A 15,595-nucleotide genomic window follows, 5' to 3' on the forward strand; every position below is an offset into this window, starting at 1 on the left:
GCTTTCTGATGGCTAACTGGAGATAAGAGTCCAATGGACTTTTCTGCCCAGGCTGGCTTTGAACTGTGATCCTCAGATCTCAGCCTCCTGAGTAGCTAGGATTTCAGGCATGAGTCACTGATGCCTGGCAAGGGGTGACATCCTTTATTTGCCAGTACTGGCATTTGAACTCAGAACTTAAAGCTCACTCCGTTGGTATCATGCCTCTTACCCAGCTGGGTTCATTGGTTATCTTGGGAGTAGAATCTCTTGGACATTTCTGCCTGGGTTGGCTTCGAACATCAACCCTCTGGATCTCAGTCTCCTGATTAACTAGAATGACAGGCACCAGCCAAGAACACCCAGTTGTCTTTATTATTATTATTGTTATTATTATTATTAAAGTTATATTTAACTGAACATGGATTAGAGACAGTGAACCCATCAGACTTAGAATTCCACCAGAGATTTCATCTTCAGAGGAGACTCAATTAGAAAGGAATTGTGTTGGGAGAAGATCTGAATAGGAAATGCCAAGGAGATGGGGTAGAGGGTATCAGCATGGGGTCTTTGCAGACATGGAGCCCAGAGATACCGCCTTCTGCACTCAGAGATGGGAAAAAGGCCTAGAGGACCAGGGCCACCCCAGCCGCGGGGCCCTGGGTCTGAGGGACAGAGTCTCAGATCAGCCATCATCTGACTGTTGAGACCAGAGGACCCAAGCAATCTTGCACTTTGAGAAGGACAATTTCAGTCTCCTTTCTAGAACATTCCTGCTGCTGTCCAAATGGCACACTGACTCTCCTGTCCATGAATCTGTGACAAGATTTTTCCTTAGACCTCACACAGTGGCTAGAGAGTCATCTACCCCTGGCAGCCTGACCCTGAACCCCTTTCTCAGTCTGGGTTTGAGGGGCTGAACCCCAGGATCTACCTAGCAAGATCCTCTTAGTCAGTTTTTGGGGGAAACAGAGACATGAATAAATGGTGAATGTCAGCTGGCCACTGGTGGTCACCCCTGTAATCCTAGCTACTCAGGAGGCTGTAATCTGAGGGTCATGGTTTGAAGTCAGCCTGGGTAGGGAAGTCCATGAGACTGTCATCTGCAATTATACACAACAAGCCAGAAGTGGCGCTATGGCTCAAGTGGTAGAGAACTGGCTTTGAGCAAAAAAGCTCAGGGACAGTGCCTCGGCTCTGAGTTCAAGCCCCAGCACATACACACACAAAATACAAATAGGCTTTGGAACAGGCCTTCAGAGGGACTACAGATTCTATAGAGACTGAGCTGGAAGACCACCCCAGAAAACCTACAGTAGCCTAAGACTTAACCTCTGCTGCCCCTGGACACACACAAAATGTGGGTTCTAGCTTGTGCAGCTGGGTCCCTGGATGCTGCCTGTCTCCCTCTGCCATATGTCTTCAATACTTGGCACTCAGACTTGTCACCACGATGCTCCACTTGAGTAACACCTCTGCTCCAGCATCTTGCTGTTTCATTGAAGTTGGAGTCTCATAGCTTTTTCTGACCAGGCTGGCCTAGACCCATGATTCTCCAGATCTCAGCCTCTAGAATAGCTGGAATTATAAGCATGAACCAGTGGTACCACGCTACCACTACGTTCTTTAACATGAAGTTAATTTGGGCTGTCAGAAGTGTCTTCTTGATTGCTTGTGTGTGTTTTGTGTGTGTGTGTGTGTGTGTGTGTGTGTGTGTGTGTGTGTGTGTGTGTGTGTGTGTGTGCGCCTGAGTGTGCGTGCATATATATGCTGGTCCCAGGGCTTCAAGTCAGGGCCTGGGTACTGTCCCTGGGCTTTCTTGCTCAAGACTGGTGCTCTACCATTTGAGCCATAGCTCTCCTTCTGGCTTTATTTTTGGTGGTTAATTGGAGATAAGAGTCTCACAGACTTTCCTGTCCCCACTGGATTTGAACCACAATACTCAGATATCAGTGTCATGAGTAGCTAGGATGACAGGTGTGAGCCACCAGCACCCAGCCATAATTTCATTATCAATACATTCTTTCGGCACTGTCCTGTTTGTGGGATGCCCCTGGGCAGGAAGGAGTTGAGAGTACAGACTTTAGGAGAAGGGAGGAAGGAGTGGGACCTCAGGGCACTCAGACCTCATATGGTGGTTTCGTTCTGTTGCCTCTCCTCAGTGCCTCAGTTTCTCTCTGACTCAGTGGTTAAATGTCTCTCCTGGGAAGGAAGTAACAGGATGTCCATTGAGTGAATGTATACAGGGTTCATGCTTCACTATCACGAAGTGTGTTAAATAATTACAATTTCCACCAGCAGAGCCCATCCTGCTCCGAGTTGATGCGTGGAAATGTTATATGTCTTGACACAACCACTTTATTTAACAGAGCTCGTCTCTGCAATTCCATTTTTTGTCTCTCTCTCTCTCTCTTCTAATTTCAGACTCAGGGGTTATTAGCAGATAACGGCTTGTTTTTGCTATAAATCAAGGAAAGACTCATTAGAAACGCCAGGCCGTGATTGCTAAGGCCTTTGCGAATTGCAGGAGGAAAAATTTTGGTATAGAAACAGGCTGATTTCTAAAATATTTTGAGACGAAAAGAATAAGATGATCTTGAGCCTATCCACATACCTTTGGCTTTAACCCATACCTGTCGGTTGGAACAGGCAAACATTGGATATCCCATTCAAACACCAATCACACATGACCTATAGCAGAGTCAAACATTGGGAATTCAAGAGGAAGGGGATAAAAAAAATAAATATAACCTGGAGTGTGTTGGAGGTTCCTGTCAGTAATTCAAGATACTCAGAAGGCTGAGAGGATCAAGGTTCAATGCCAGCCCTGGAAGGAAAGTCCTTTATTCCTTTATCTCCAATAAATGGCAAAAGAGGCAGAGGTAAAGTGGTGGCTCAAGTGGTAGAGCACTAGCTTTCAGAGAAAAAGCTCAAGAATAAGGGAAAGGTTCTCCTGAGCTGCCACAAAAACAGCAAAAAAAAAGAAAAACAAAGTAGATATACGTATATGAATATATATTTACCTGCATATAACTTCCCAAATTTTCCCAGAGATGACAGATACCCAGGAGTGAGGGAAGAAAGTCTGAGGAGTGGAAGTTGTCTGGAGGAGGGTCGCAGGGAGGTGAAGGGAGGAGACTAGGGAGGGTCCCAGAGGGTGGAGACCACCAGCATTTTGCTGAAATACCGACTGGGTAGGGTGTGTGGGCATTGAGCTGTGGAGCTGAGGCACAACTCACCTGGCTGCTACAGCAGACACGGCCAAGGCAGCCATGGCAGAGCAGCTGAGAGCCCATCGCAAGAGCCGCACGAGGTTCACACAGCACCAGCTCCATGAGCTGAGAGCCGCCTTCAAAGACACCCAGCACCCCAAGTGGGACGAGGTGCAGGAGCTGGCCTCCAGGCTGCAGCTGGACCAGGTCGTGGTGAAGGTTTGGTTTAAAAACCAGAAGGCCAAGCTGAAGAAACAGCAGCAGGCCGGGAAGCCGCCTGTGTGCCCGTCAGCCTCATGTCGCCAGGCCGCTCATGGGGCGCAGGTGCCCGGGGCCGCCCTCCTCAGCCCTCAGCAGCCTTTCAGAGACGAGCCCCACCAAGGGCCAGAGGAGCCCCAGGAATTTGCAGCGCCTACCAGCCCTGGACTTAGTTTCCCGTTGGCTGCTCAGCCCCTGGAAACTTTGGAGGTATCCTGGACAGCGCCCCTTCCGTACAGCACAGAAGAGCTTGCCCGGGTCTATGGCGTGTCTGGGGATGAAGACCCCTCCAGCCTGGACAAGTATCTTCTCGGGGAACCTGCACTGTTAGGCCAGCACAGCCGCGAACCCCAGGACAACATCTCCATGCTTAGCCCTGAGCTCACTCCACTCTCACCCCAGAATACACATCACCTTATCCCTGAGGTCCCCTGACTCAAAGAATAAAGAAGAAATGACTTTACCTTGCTGAGCACTGGAGCCTCACACTGGTCATCCTAGCTACTCAGGAGGATGATACCTGGAAGACTGAGGTTGCAAGTCAGCCTGAGCAGGAAAGTCCCCAGTAGTCGTGTCTCCAATCAACTAGCCCAAAGACACAAATAGAGCTGTGGCTCAAGTGCTAAAGTGCCCGCTAAGAAAGCAAAGGCCCTGAGTTCCTACCTCAGCATTCAGAAAAGAAAGAAATGGGGCTGGGATTATGGCCTTGTGGAAGAGTGCTCTCCTAGCATGTTTGAAGCCCTGACTTCCACTCCTTATCACCACAAAAACAGAAAAAGCTGGACGTGGCGCTGGGTCTCAAGTGGTAGACTGCTAGCCTTGTGCAAATGAAGCTCAGACACAGTGCCCAAGCTCTGAGTTCAAGCCCTAGGACTAGAGCAAAAAATAAATAAATGAATAAAAACCACCAAAAACATTCCTCCCCCACCCACTCACACACTCACACACACACACTAAAAATCAAAAGAGAACAACCGAAGAAGCCAAAGAAGGCGAAGAAGAGGAAGAAGAACAAATGAACAAGGGGGAAGGGAGACTATCAGAAGAGAGCAATCTCTTGCATCCATTCAAATCTCAATTACACTTGGCCACACATGGCTATCAAAACATCAAATTGGCACCTTAAGCCCTTACAAAAGGGACAGAGGACTGGTCACCAAGGGCCCTCAGAGGGACTGACTGTCCTGTACACCACACAGGGCTAGGCAGCTGCATAGAAGCCCATGGCTCAGGCTTGTAATACTAGCTACTTGGAAGGAGAGGATCAGAAGATGGCAGTTCAAAGCCATCCAGAAAAGCAAAGTGTGTGAGACTCTTATTGCCAATGAAGGACTAAAAAGCCAGAAGTGGAGTGGTAGCTCAAGTGATAAAGCACTAATATTGAGCAATAAAGCTCCCATTACCCAGGCACTGAATTCAAACCAGGAGATTAAGAAAAAACAAAGGCTGGGAGGGTGGCTCAGTGGTAGAAAGCTTGCCTTGCCATGCATAAGGCCCTGGGTTCGATTCCTCAGCACCTTGTAAGAAAAAAACAAAAAAAATATACGACTGTGAGTGTAAGTATATAAGCATATATACATATATATATATGAGTGTGTGAGTATATTTGTATACACACAAACACACACACACAAATATATCCCAAAATTTCTCTAAGAAGTAAGAAATCCTCTATTTGATTAAAGAAAGTCTGAGGGAAATACTAATGCACTTATTGCCTTCATTCTGTAAGTGTAACCCCTTTTCATCACCTTTTCAATAAACAAATAAACAACCAAAAAAGACTGAGGAGTGAAAGTTCTCTGGAAGAATAGTGGGAAGAAGGGAGGAGAATGATTCAGGGATTAGGGAGGGTCCGAGGCCTTGAGTTCAAGCCTCTGGACCAGCAAAAAACCATACAAACAATAGATATATGTACATAAATATATATATACATATACATTCATATTTATATACATGTCATTGCCGGTATGTCTGAATCTAGCTAGATGGCTGGTAATCTAGCTCACTATTCCCCATTTTCTGTAGAGAAGAAAGATTGTCAGGAATGAGGGAAGAAGTCTGAGGAGTGGAAGGCATCTCCAGGAAGGACACCAGGGAGGGGAAGGGCAGGGAGGAGACTAGGGAGGGGAGGAGACTAGGGAGGGTCCCAGAGGGTGGAGACCACCAGCATTTTGCTGAAATACTGACTGGGTAGGGTGTGTGGGCATTGAGCTGTGGAGCTGAGGCACAACTCACCTGGCTGCTACAGCAGACACGGCCAAGGCAGCCATGGCAGAGCAGCTGAGAGCCCATCGCAAGAGCCGCACGAGGTTCACACAGCACCAGCTCCATGAGCTGAGAGCCGCCTTCAAAGACACCCAGCACCCCAAGTGGGACGAGGTGCAGGAGCTGGCCTCCAGGCTGCAGCTGGACCAGGTCGTAGTGAAGGTTTGGTTTAAAAACCAGAAGGCCAAGCTGAAGAAACAGCAGCAGGCCGGGAAGCCGCATGTGTGCCCGTCAGCCTCATGTCGCCAGGCCGCTCATGGGGCGCAGGTGCCCGGGGCCGCCCTCCTCAGCCCTCAGCAGCCTTTCAGAGACAAGCCCCACCAAGGGCCTGAGGAGCCCCAGGAATTTGCAGCGCCTACCAGCCCTGGACTCAGTTTCCCGTTGGCTGCTCAGCCTCTGGAAACTTTGGAGGTATCCTGGACAGCGCCCCTTCCCTACAGCACAGAAGAGCTTGCCCGGGTCTATGGCGTGTCTGGGGATGAAGACCCCTCCAGCCTGGACAAGTATCTTCTTGGGGAACCTGCACTGCCAGGCCAGCACAGCCCGAACCCCAGGACAACATCTCCATGCTTCAGCCATGAGCTCACTCCAGTCTCTGCCCAAGATACACATCGATTTACCCCTGAGCTCCCCTTGTCTCAAAGAATATGGAAGAAATGACACTACCAACTGAACAGGAGCCTCACAGTGGTTTTTCTAGGTACTCAGGAGGCTGATACCTGGAGGACTCAGGTTGCAAGTAAGCCTGCACAGGAAAATCCATGGGACATTTGTCTCCAACCAACTAGCCCAAAGACACAACTAGAGCTGTGGCTCAAGTGCTAAAGTGTCTGCCAAGCAAGCAAAGGCCCAGAGTTCAATCCCCAGCATTCAGCAAAGGAAGAAATGGGGCTGGGCATGTGACCTTGTGGTGGACTGTTTGCCTAGCATGCTTGAAGCCCTGAGTTCCACTCCTCATTAACACACAAACAGAACAGGCTGGAAGTGGCGCTGTGTCTCAAGTGGTAGACGGCTAGCCTTGTGCAAATGAAGTTCAGACACAGTGCCCAAGCTCTGAGTTCAAACCCAAGTACTAGACCAAAAAATAAATAAATGAATAACAACCACCAAAAATAATCCTCCCTCCCCTCACAAAAAAAAAAATCAAAGAAGAAGAAGAAGGAGAAGGAGAAGGAGGAGTAGGAAGAGGAGGAGCAGGAGGAGGAGGACGAGGAGGAGGAGAAATGAAGAAGGAGGAAGGGAGACTTTATCTGACGAGAGCAATCTCTTGAATACATTCAAATCTCAATTATATCTGGCCGCACATGGCTATCAAACACCAAATTAGTGCTTTAAGCTCTCATAAAAGGGACAGAGGACTGGCCACCAAGGGCCCTCCGAGGGACTGACTGTCCTGTACACCACAAAGGGCTAGGCAGCTGGATAGGAGCCCATGGCTCAGCCCTGTATTACTAGCTGGTTGGAAGGGTAGGATCAGAAGATGGCAGTTGAAAGACACTCAGAAAAAAAAAGTTTGTGAGACTCTTACTGCCAATGAAGGACCCAAAACCCAGAAGTGCAGTGTTAGGTCAAGTGATAAAGTGCTAATATTGGGTGAAATAGCTCACCTTTGTTGCCAAAGCACTGAGTTCAAACCTGAGGATTAACAGAAAAACAAAATATACATATATACACATATATCCATATATATATATATATATATATATATCAAAATTTCTGGAGGAAGTAAGAAATTCTCTCTGTCATTAAAGAAAGGCTGAAGGGAAAACTGATGTAATTATTGGCTTCAGTATGTAAGTGTGACCCCTTGTTCTTCACCTTTTCACTAAACATATAAACAACCCAAAAAGACTGAGAAGTGGAAGTTCTCAGGAAGAATATTAGGAACCAGGGAGAAGAATGATTCTGGGATTAGAGAGGTTCCCATGCCTTGAGTTTATGCCTCTGGACCAGCACATAAAAAAACAAACAATAGATATATGTACATATATATATGTATATATATATATATATATATATATTTGCCAGTATATATATATATCTAGCTACATATCTGGTAATCTAGCTCAGTATTCCCAATTTTCTGTAGACAAGAATGATTTCCAGGGGTGAGGGAAGAAAGTCTGAGGAGTGGAAGTTGTCTGGAGGAGTGGCCTCAGGGAGGGGAAGGGCAGGGAGGAGACTAGGGAGGGGAGGAGACTAGGGAGGGTCCCAGAGGGTGGAGACCACCAGCCTGTGTGTGTGTGTGTGTCTGTGTGTATATCACAAAATTTCTCTAAGAAGTAACATATCCTGTCTGTGATTAAAGAAAGGCTGACGAAATACTCATGTACTTATTGCCTTCATTCTGTAAGTGTAACCGCTTTTTCATCCCCTTGAATAAATAAATAAACAACCAAAAAGACTAAGGAGTGGAAGTTCTCTGGAGGAATAGCAAGAAGGAGGGAGAAGGGTGATTCTGGGATTAGGAAGGGTCCCAGGCCTGGAGTTCAAGCCTCTGGACCATCACAAAAGCATACAAACAATGGATATATGTACATATATACATATATGTATATAAATAGATACACATGTCTTGGCCGGTATATAAGTACCTAGCTAGCTACGTGGTAATCTAGCTCACTGTTCCCGATTATCTGTAGAGCGCAAAGATTCCCAGGAGTGAGTGAAGACAGTCTGAGGAGTGAAAGTTGTCTGCAGGAAGGGCCCCAGGGAGGGGAAGGGCAGGGAGGAGACTAGGGAGGGTCCCAGAGGGTGGAGACCACCAGCATTATGCTTAAATACCGACTGGGTAGGGTGTGTGGGCATTGAGCTGTGGAGCTGAGGCACAACTCACCTGGCTGCTACAGCAGACACGGCCAAGGCAGCCATGGCAGAGCAGCTGAGAGCCCATCGCAAGAGCCGCACGAGGTTCACACAGCACCAGCTCCATGAGCTGAGAGCCGCCTTCAAAGACACCCAGCACCCCAAGTGGGACGAGGTGCAGGAGCTGGCCTCCAGGCTGCAGCTGGACCAGGTCGTGGTGAAGGTTTGGTTTAAAAACCAGAAGGCCAAGCTGAAGAAACAGCAGCAGGCCGGGAAGCCGCCTGTGTGCCCGTCAGCCTCATGTCGCCAGGCCGCTCATGGGGCGCAGGTGCCCGGGGCCGCCCTCCTCAGCCCTCAGCAGCCTTTCAGAGGCGAGGCCCACCAAGGGCAAGAGGAGCCCCAGGAATTTGCAGCGCCTACTAGCCCTGGACTCAGTTTCCCGTTGGCTGCTCAGCCTCTGGAAACTTTGGAGGTATCCTGGACAGCGCCCCTTCCCTACAGCACAGAAGAGCTTGCCCGGCTCTATGGCGTGTCTGGGGACGAAGACCCCTCCAGCCTGGACAAGTATCTTCTCGGGGAACCTGCACTGCCAGGCCAGCACAACCCCAAACCCCAGTACAACATCTCCATGCTTCAGCCATGAGCTCACTCCACTCTCTGCCCAAGATACACATCAACTTACCCCTGAGCTCCCCTCCTCTCAAATAATAAAGAAGAAATAACTACCTTGCTGAGCAATGGAGCCTCACACTGGTCATCCTAGCTACTCAGGAGGCTGATACCTGGAGGACTCAGGTTGCACGTCAGCCTGAACAGGAAAGTCCATGGGACATTTGTCTCCAATCAACTAGCCCAAAGACACAAATAGACCTGTGGCTCAAGTGCTAAAGTGCCTGCCAAGCAAGCAAAGGCCCAGAGTTCAAACCCCAGCATTCAGAAAAGGAAGAAATGGGGCTGGGCATGTGACCTTGTGGTAGACTGCTTGCCTAGCATGCTTGAAGCCCTGAGTTCCACTCCTCATTAACACACAAACAAAACAGGCCGGAAGTGGCGCTGTGTCTCAAGTGGTGGATGGCTAGCCTTGTGCAAATGAAGTTCAGACACAGTGCCTAAGCTCTGAGTTCAAACCGAAGTACTAGACCAAAAAATAAATAAATGAATAAAAACCACCAAAAATAATCCTCCCACCCCTCACAAAAAAAAAAATCAAAGAAGAAGAAGAAGGAGGAGGGGAAGGCGAAGGAGAAGGAGGAGGAAAAAAAGGAGGAGGAGGAGGAGATGTAGGAGGAGGAAAAAGAGGAGGAGGAGGAGGAGGAGGAGGAGGAGGAGGAGGAGGAGGAGGAGGGGGAGGAGGAGAAGGAGAAATGAAGAAGGGGAATGGGAGACTTTATCTGAGGAGCACAATCTCTTGAATACATTCAAATCTCAACTATACTTGGCCACACATGACTATCTAACACCAAATTAGTACTTTAAGCCCTCATACAAGGGACAGAGGACTGGCCATAAAGGGCCCTCAGAGGGACTCAGTGTCTTGTACACCAAAGAGGGCTACACAGCTAGATAGGAGCCCATGGCTCAGGCCTGTAATACTAGCTGCTTGTAAGGCTAAGATCAGAAGATGGCAGTTCAAAGCCAGCCAGAAAAGCAAAGTGCATGAGACTCTTATTGCCACTGAAGGACCAAAACGCCACAAGTGGAATGGTAGTTAAATGATAAAGCACTAATATTGAGCAAAAAAACTCCCCCTTCATTGCCCAGGCACTGAATTCAAACACAAGTATTAAGAAAAAAACAAAGAAAATATAAGCCTGTGTGAGTATCCCAAAATTTATCTAAGAAGTAAAATATCCTGTCTGTGATTAAAGAAAGTCTAAGGGAATACTCATGTACTTATTGCACTCATTGTGTAAGTGTAAACCCTTGTTCATCACCTTTTAAATAAACAAATAAAAAACCAAGAAAGACTGAGGAGTGGAAGTTCTCTTGAGGAATAGCAGGAAGGTGGGAGAGGAATGCTTCTGGGATTAGGGAGGGTCCCAGGCCTTGAGTTCAAGCCCCTGGACCAGCACAAAACCATACAAACAATGGATACATGTACATAAATATAAATATATATATACATGTCTTCGCCGGTATATAAGTATCAAGCTAGCTAGCTGGTAATCTAGCTCACTATTCCCGATTTTCTGTAGAGAGGAAAGATTCCCAGGAGTGAGGGAAGAATGTCTGAGGAGTGGAAGTTGTCCTGAGGAAGGGCCTCAGGGAGGGGAAGGGCAGGGAGGAGACTAGGGAGGGGAGGAGACTAGGGAGGGTCCCAGAGGGTGGAGACCACCAGCATTTTGCGGAAATACTGACTGGGTAGGCTGTGTGGGCATTGAGCTGTGGAGCTGAGGCACAACTCACCTGGCTGCTACAGCAGACACGGCCAAGGCAGCCATGGCAGAGCAGCTGAGAGCCCATCGCAAGAGCCGCACGAGGTTCACACAGCACCAGCTCCATGAGCTGAGAGCCGCCTTCAAAGACACCCAGCACCCCAAGTGGGACGAGGTGCAGGAGCTGGCCTCCAGGCTGCAGCTGGACCAGGTCGTGGTGAAGGTTTGGTTTAAAAACCAGAAGGCCAAGCTGAAGAAACAGCAGCAGGCCGGGAAGCCGCCTGTGTGCCCGTCAGCCTCATGTTGCCAGGCCGCTCATGGGGCGCAGGTGCCCGGGGCCGCCCTCCTCAGCCCTCAGCAGCCTTTCAGAGGCGAGCCCCACCAAGGGCAAGAGGAGCCCCAGGAATTTGCAGCGCCTACCAGCCCTACACTCAGTTTCCCGTTGGCTGCTCAGCCTCTGGAAACTTTGGAGGTATCCTGGACAGCACCCCTTCCCTACAGCACAGAAGAGCTTGCCCGGGTCTATGGCGTGTCTGGGGATGAAGACCCCTCCAGCCTGGACAAGTATCTTCTCGGGGAACCTGCACTGCCAGGCCAGCACAGCCGCGAACCCCAGGACAACATCTCCATGCTTCAGCCCTGAGCTCACTCTACTCTCTGCCCAAGATATACATCAACTAACCCCTGAGCTCCCCTCCTCTCAAAGAATAAAGAAGAAATGACTCTACCTAGCTGAGCACTGGAGCCTCACAGTGGTTTTTCTAGCTACTCAGGAGGATGATACCTGGAGGACTCAGGTTGCAAGTCAGCCTGACCAGGAATGTTCCCAGTACTCTTATCTTTAATCAACTAGCCCAAAGATGCAAATAGAGCTGTGGCTCAAGTGCTAAAGTGCCCGCCAAACAAGCAAAGGCCCAGAGTTCAAACCCCAGCATTCAGCAAAGGAAGAAATGAGGCTGGGCATGTGACCTTGTGGTGGACTGCTTGCCTAGCATGCTTGAAGCACTGAGTTCCACTCCTCATTACTACAAAAACAGAAAAGGCCGGAAGTGGCACTGTGTCTCAAGTGGTAGACTGCTAGCCTTGTGCAAATGAGGCTCAGACACAGTGCCCAAGCTCTGAGTTTAAGCCGTAGGAATAGACCTGAAACCGAATAAATGAATAAAAACCACCAAAAATATTCCTCCCACCCCTCACAAAAAAAAAAATTGAAAAAGAAGGAGAAGAAGTAGGAGAAGGACGAGAACGAGCAGGAGGAGGAGAAGAAGAAGAAGGAGGAGGAGGAGGAGGAGAAATGAAAAAGGAGGAAGGGAGACTTTATCTGAAGAGGGACAATCTCTTGAACAAATTCAAAACTCAATTACACTTGGCCACAAATGGCTAAGAAACACCAAATTGGCACTTTAAGCCCTCACGAAAGGGACAGAAGATTGGATATCTAGGGCGCTCAGAGGGACTGACTGTTCTGTACACCAGAGAGGGCTAGGCAGCTAAATAGGGCCCAAGGCTCAGGCCTGTAATACTAGCTGCTTGGAAAGCTAAGATCTGAAGATGGCAGTTCAAAGCCAGGCAGAAAACAAAGACTCTTACTGCCACTGAAGGACCAAAAACCCAGAAGTAGAGTGGTAGCTCAAGTGATAAAGCACTAATATTGACCAAAAAAGCTCCCCCTTCATTGCCTAGGCACCGAGTTCAAATTTTGAAATTAAGAAAAAAAAAAAAAAAAGCGTCTGTGTGTGTGTGTGTGTGTGTGTGTGTGTGCGTGCCCACGTGCACGTGTATGTATCCGAAAATTTCTCTAAGAATTAAGAAATGCTGTCTGTGATTAAAGAAAGACTGAGGGAAATACTAATGTATATATTGCCTTCATTCTGTAAGTGTAACCCCTTCTTCATCACCTTTTCAATAAACAAATAAACAACCAAGAAAGACTGAGGAGTGGAAGTTCTCTTGAGGAATAGCAGGAAGGAGGGAGAAGGGTGATTCTGGGATTAGGGAGGGTCCCAGGCCTGGAGTTCAAGCCCCTGGACCAGCACAAAAGCATACAAACAATGGATATATGTACATATATACATATATGTATATAAATAGATACACATGTCTTGGCCGGTATATAAGTACCTAGCTAGCTACGTGGTAATCTAGCTCACTGTTCGCGATTATCTGTAGAGAGCAAAGATTCCAGGAGTGAGTGAAGACAGTCTGAGGAGTGAAAGTTGTCTGGAGGAAGGGCCCCAGGGAGGGGAAGGGCAGGGAGGAGACTAGGGAGGGGAGGAGACTAGGGAGGGTCCCAGAGGGTGGAGACCACCAGCATTATGCTTAAATACCGACTGGGTAGGGTGTGTGGGCATTGAGCTGTGGAGCTGAGGCACAACTCACCTGGCTGCTACAGCAGACACGGCCAAGGCAGCCATGGCAGAGCAGCTGAGAGCCCATCGCAAGAGCCGCACGAGGTTCACACAGCACCAGCTCCATGAGCTGAGAGCCGCCTTCAAAGACACCCAGCACCCCAAGTGGGACGAGGTACAGGAGCTGGCCTCCAGACTGCAGCTGGACCAGGTCGTGGTGAAGGTTTGGTTTAAAAACCAGAAGGCCAAGCTGAAGAAACAGCAGCAGGCCGGGAAGCCGCCTGTGTGCCCATCAGCCTCATGTCGCCAGGCCGCTCATGGGGCGCAGGTGCCCGGGGCCGCCCACCTCAGCCCTCAGCAGCCTTTCAGAGGCGAGCCCCACCAAGGGCGAGAGGAGCCTCAGGAATTTACAGTGCCTACCAGCCCTGGACTCAGTTTCCCGTTGGCTGCTCAGCCTCTGGAAACTTTGGAGGTATCCTGGACAGCACCCCTTCCCTACAGCACAGAAGAGCTTGCCCGGGTCTATGGCGTGTCTGGGGATGAAGACCCCTCCAGCCTGGACAAGTATCTTCTCGGGGAACCTGCACTGCCAGGCCAGCACAGCCGCGAACCCCAGGACAACATCTCCATGCTTCAGCCCTGAGCTCACTCTACTCTCTGCCCAAGATATACATCAACTAACCCCTGAGCTCCCCTCCTCTCAAAGAATAAAGAAGAAATGACTCTACCTAGCTGAGCACTGGAACCTCACAGTGGTCATCCTAGCTACTCAGGAGGCTGATACCTGGAGGACTCAGGTTGCAAGTCAGCCTGAACAAGAAAGTCCATGGGACTCTTGTCTCCAATCAACTAGCCCAAAGATGCAAATAGAGCTGTGGCTCAAGTGCTAGAGTACCTGCCAAGCAAGCAAAGGCCCAGAGTTCAAACCCCAGCATTCAGCAAAGGAAGAAATGGGGCTGGGCATGTGACCTTGTGGTGGACTACTTGACAAGTATACTTGAAGCCCTGAGTCCCACTCCTCATTAACACAAAAACAGAAAATGCCGGAAGTGGCGCTGTGTCTCAAGTGGTAGACTTGTGCAAATGAGGCTCAGACACAATGCCCAAGCTCTAAGTACAATACCTAGGACTAGACCAAAAACTAAATAAATGAATAAAAACCACCAAAAATATTCCTCCAACTCCTAACCAAAAAAAAAAAAAAAAAAAACAGGGGAGAAGAAGAAGGAGGAGGAAGAGAAAGAGGAGGAGGAAGAGGAGGAGGAGGAGGAGGAGGAGGACGAGGACGAGGAGGAGGAGGAGAAATGAAGAAGGAGGAAGGGAAACTTTATCTCAAGAGAGCAATCTCTTGAATGCATTCAAATCTCAATTACTCTTGGCCACACATGGCTATCAAACACCAAATTGGCACCTTAAGCCCTCATAAAAGGGACAGAGGACTGGCCACCAAGGGCTCTCAGAGGGACTCAGTGTCTTGTACACCAAAGAGGGCTAGGCAGCTGGATAGGAGCCCATGGCTCAGGCCTGTAATACTAGCTGCTTGGAAGACTAAGATCAGAAGATGGCAGCTCAAAGCCAGCCAGAAAAGAAAAGTGTGTGAGACTCTTATTGCCAAGGAAGGACCAAAAAGCCAGAAGTAGAGTGATAGCTCTAGTGATAAAGCACTGATATGGAGCGGAAAAGCTCACTGTCATTGCCCAGGCACTGAGTTCAAACCTAGGGATTAAGAAAAAAACAAAAGAGCTGGGCGCTGGTGGCTCACGCCTGTAATCCTAGCTACTCAGGAGGCTGAGATCTGAGGATGGCTGTTCAAAGCCAGCCTGGGCAGGAGAGACCATGAGACCCCTATCTCCAGTAAACCACCAGAAAACTGGAAGTGGCAGTGTAGCTCAAGTGGTAGAGCACTCACCTTGAGCTGAAGTGCTGAGGGACAGCGCCCAGGCCCAGAGTTCAAGTCCCATGACCGACAAAAAAAACAAACAAACAAAGAAAATGTAAGCCTGTGTGTTTGTGTGTATGCCAAAATTCACAAAGAAGTAAGAGATCCTGTCTGTGATTAAAGAAAGGCTGAGGGAAATACTCATGTCCTTATTGCCTTCATTCTGTAAGTGTAACCCCTTGTTCATCACTTTTCAATAAACAAATAAAATCCAAGAAAGACTGGAGAGTGAATTTCTCTTGAAGAATAGCAGGAAGGAGGCAGTAGGGAGATTCTGGGATTAGGGAGGGTCCCAAACCTTGAGTTCAAGCCTCTGGACCAGAAGAAAACCAAACAAAAAACAGATATGTGTACATAAATATATATATACATATTTATTTATTTATTTATTTATTTATTTATTTATTTATA

General features: G+C 48.6%; 5 protein-coding genes across 5 annotated transcripts; all 5 read left to right on the forward strand.

The window, feature by feature from the left end:
- Positions 1-3,251: 3,251 nt before the first annotated feature.
- On the forward strand, positions 3,252-3,884 carry LOC138834928 (paired-like homeodomain transcription factor LEUTX). The gene has a single exon (XM_070033724.1). The coding sequence runs from the start codon at positions 3,252-3,254 to the stop codon at positions 3,882-3,884; it is 633 nt and encodes a 210-aa protein (XP_069889825.1).
- A 1,836-nt stretch (positions 3,885-5,720) lies between these two features.
- LOC138834929 (paired-like homeodomain transcription factor LEUTX) lies at positions 5,721-6,377 on the forward strand. Its single transcript, XM_070033725.1, has one exon. It carries the CDS (start codon positions 5,721-5,723, stop codon positions 6,375-6,377), a length of 657 nt encoding a protein of 218 aa, XP_069889826.1.
- A 2,209-nt stretch (positions 6,378-8,586) lies between these two features.
- On the forward strand, positions 8,587-9,165 carry LOC138834930 (paired-like homeodomain transcription factor LEUTX). The gene has a single exon (XM_070033726.1). The coding sequence runs from the start codon at positions 8,587-8,589 to the stop codon at positions 9,163-9,165; it is 579 nt and encodes a 192-aa protein (XP_069889827.1).
- Positions 9,166-10,961: 1,796 nt separating this feature from the next.
- On the forward strand, positions 10,962-11,540 carry LOC138834932 (paired-like homeodomain transcription factor LEUTX). Its single transcript, XM_070033727.1, has one exon. The coding sequence runs from the start codon at positions 10,962-10,964 to the stop codon at positions 11,538-11,540; it is 579 nt and encodes a 192-aa protein (XP_069889828.1).
- A 1,769-nt stretch (positions 11,541-13,309) lies between these two features.
- LOC138834933 (paired-like homeodomain transcription factor LEUTX) lies at positions 13,310-13,888 on the forward strand. The gene has a single exon (XM_070033728.1). The coding sequence runs from the start codon at positions 13,310-13,312 to the stop codon at positions 13,886-13,888; it is 579 nt and encodes a 192-aa protein (XP_069889829.1).
- The last annotated feature ends 1,707 nt before the right edge of the window (positions 13,889-15,595 follow it).

Source organism: Dipodomys merriami, unplaced genomic scaffold, assembly GCF_024711535.1.
Source record: "Dipodomys merriami isolate MVZ:Mamm:240054 unplaced genomic scaffold, mDipMer1.0.p SCAF_22, whole genome shotgun sequence".
Taxonomy (NCBI): Eukaryota; Metazoa; Chordata; class Mammalia; order Rodentia; family Heteromyidae; genus Dipodomys; species Dipodomys merriami.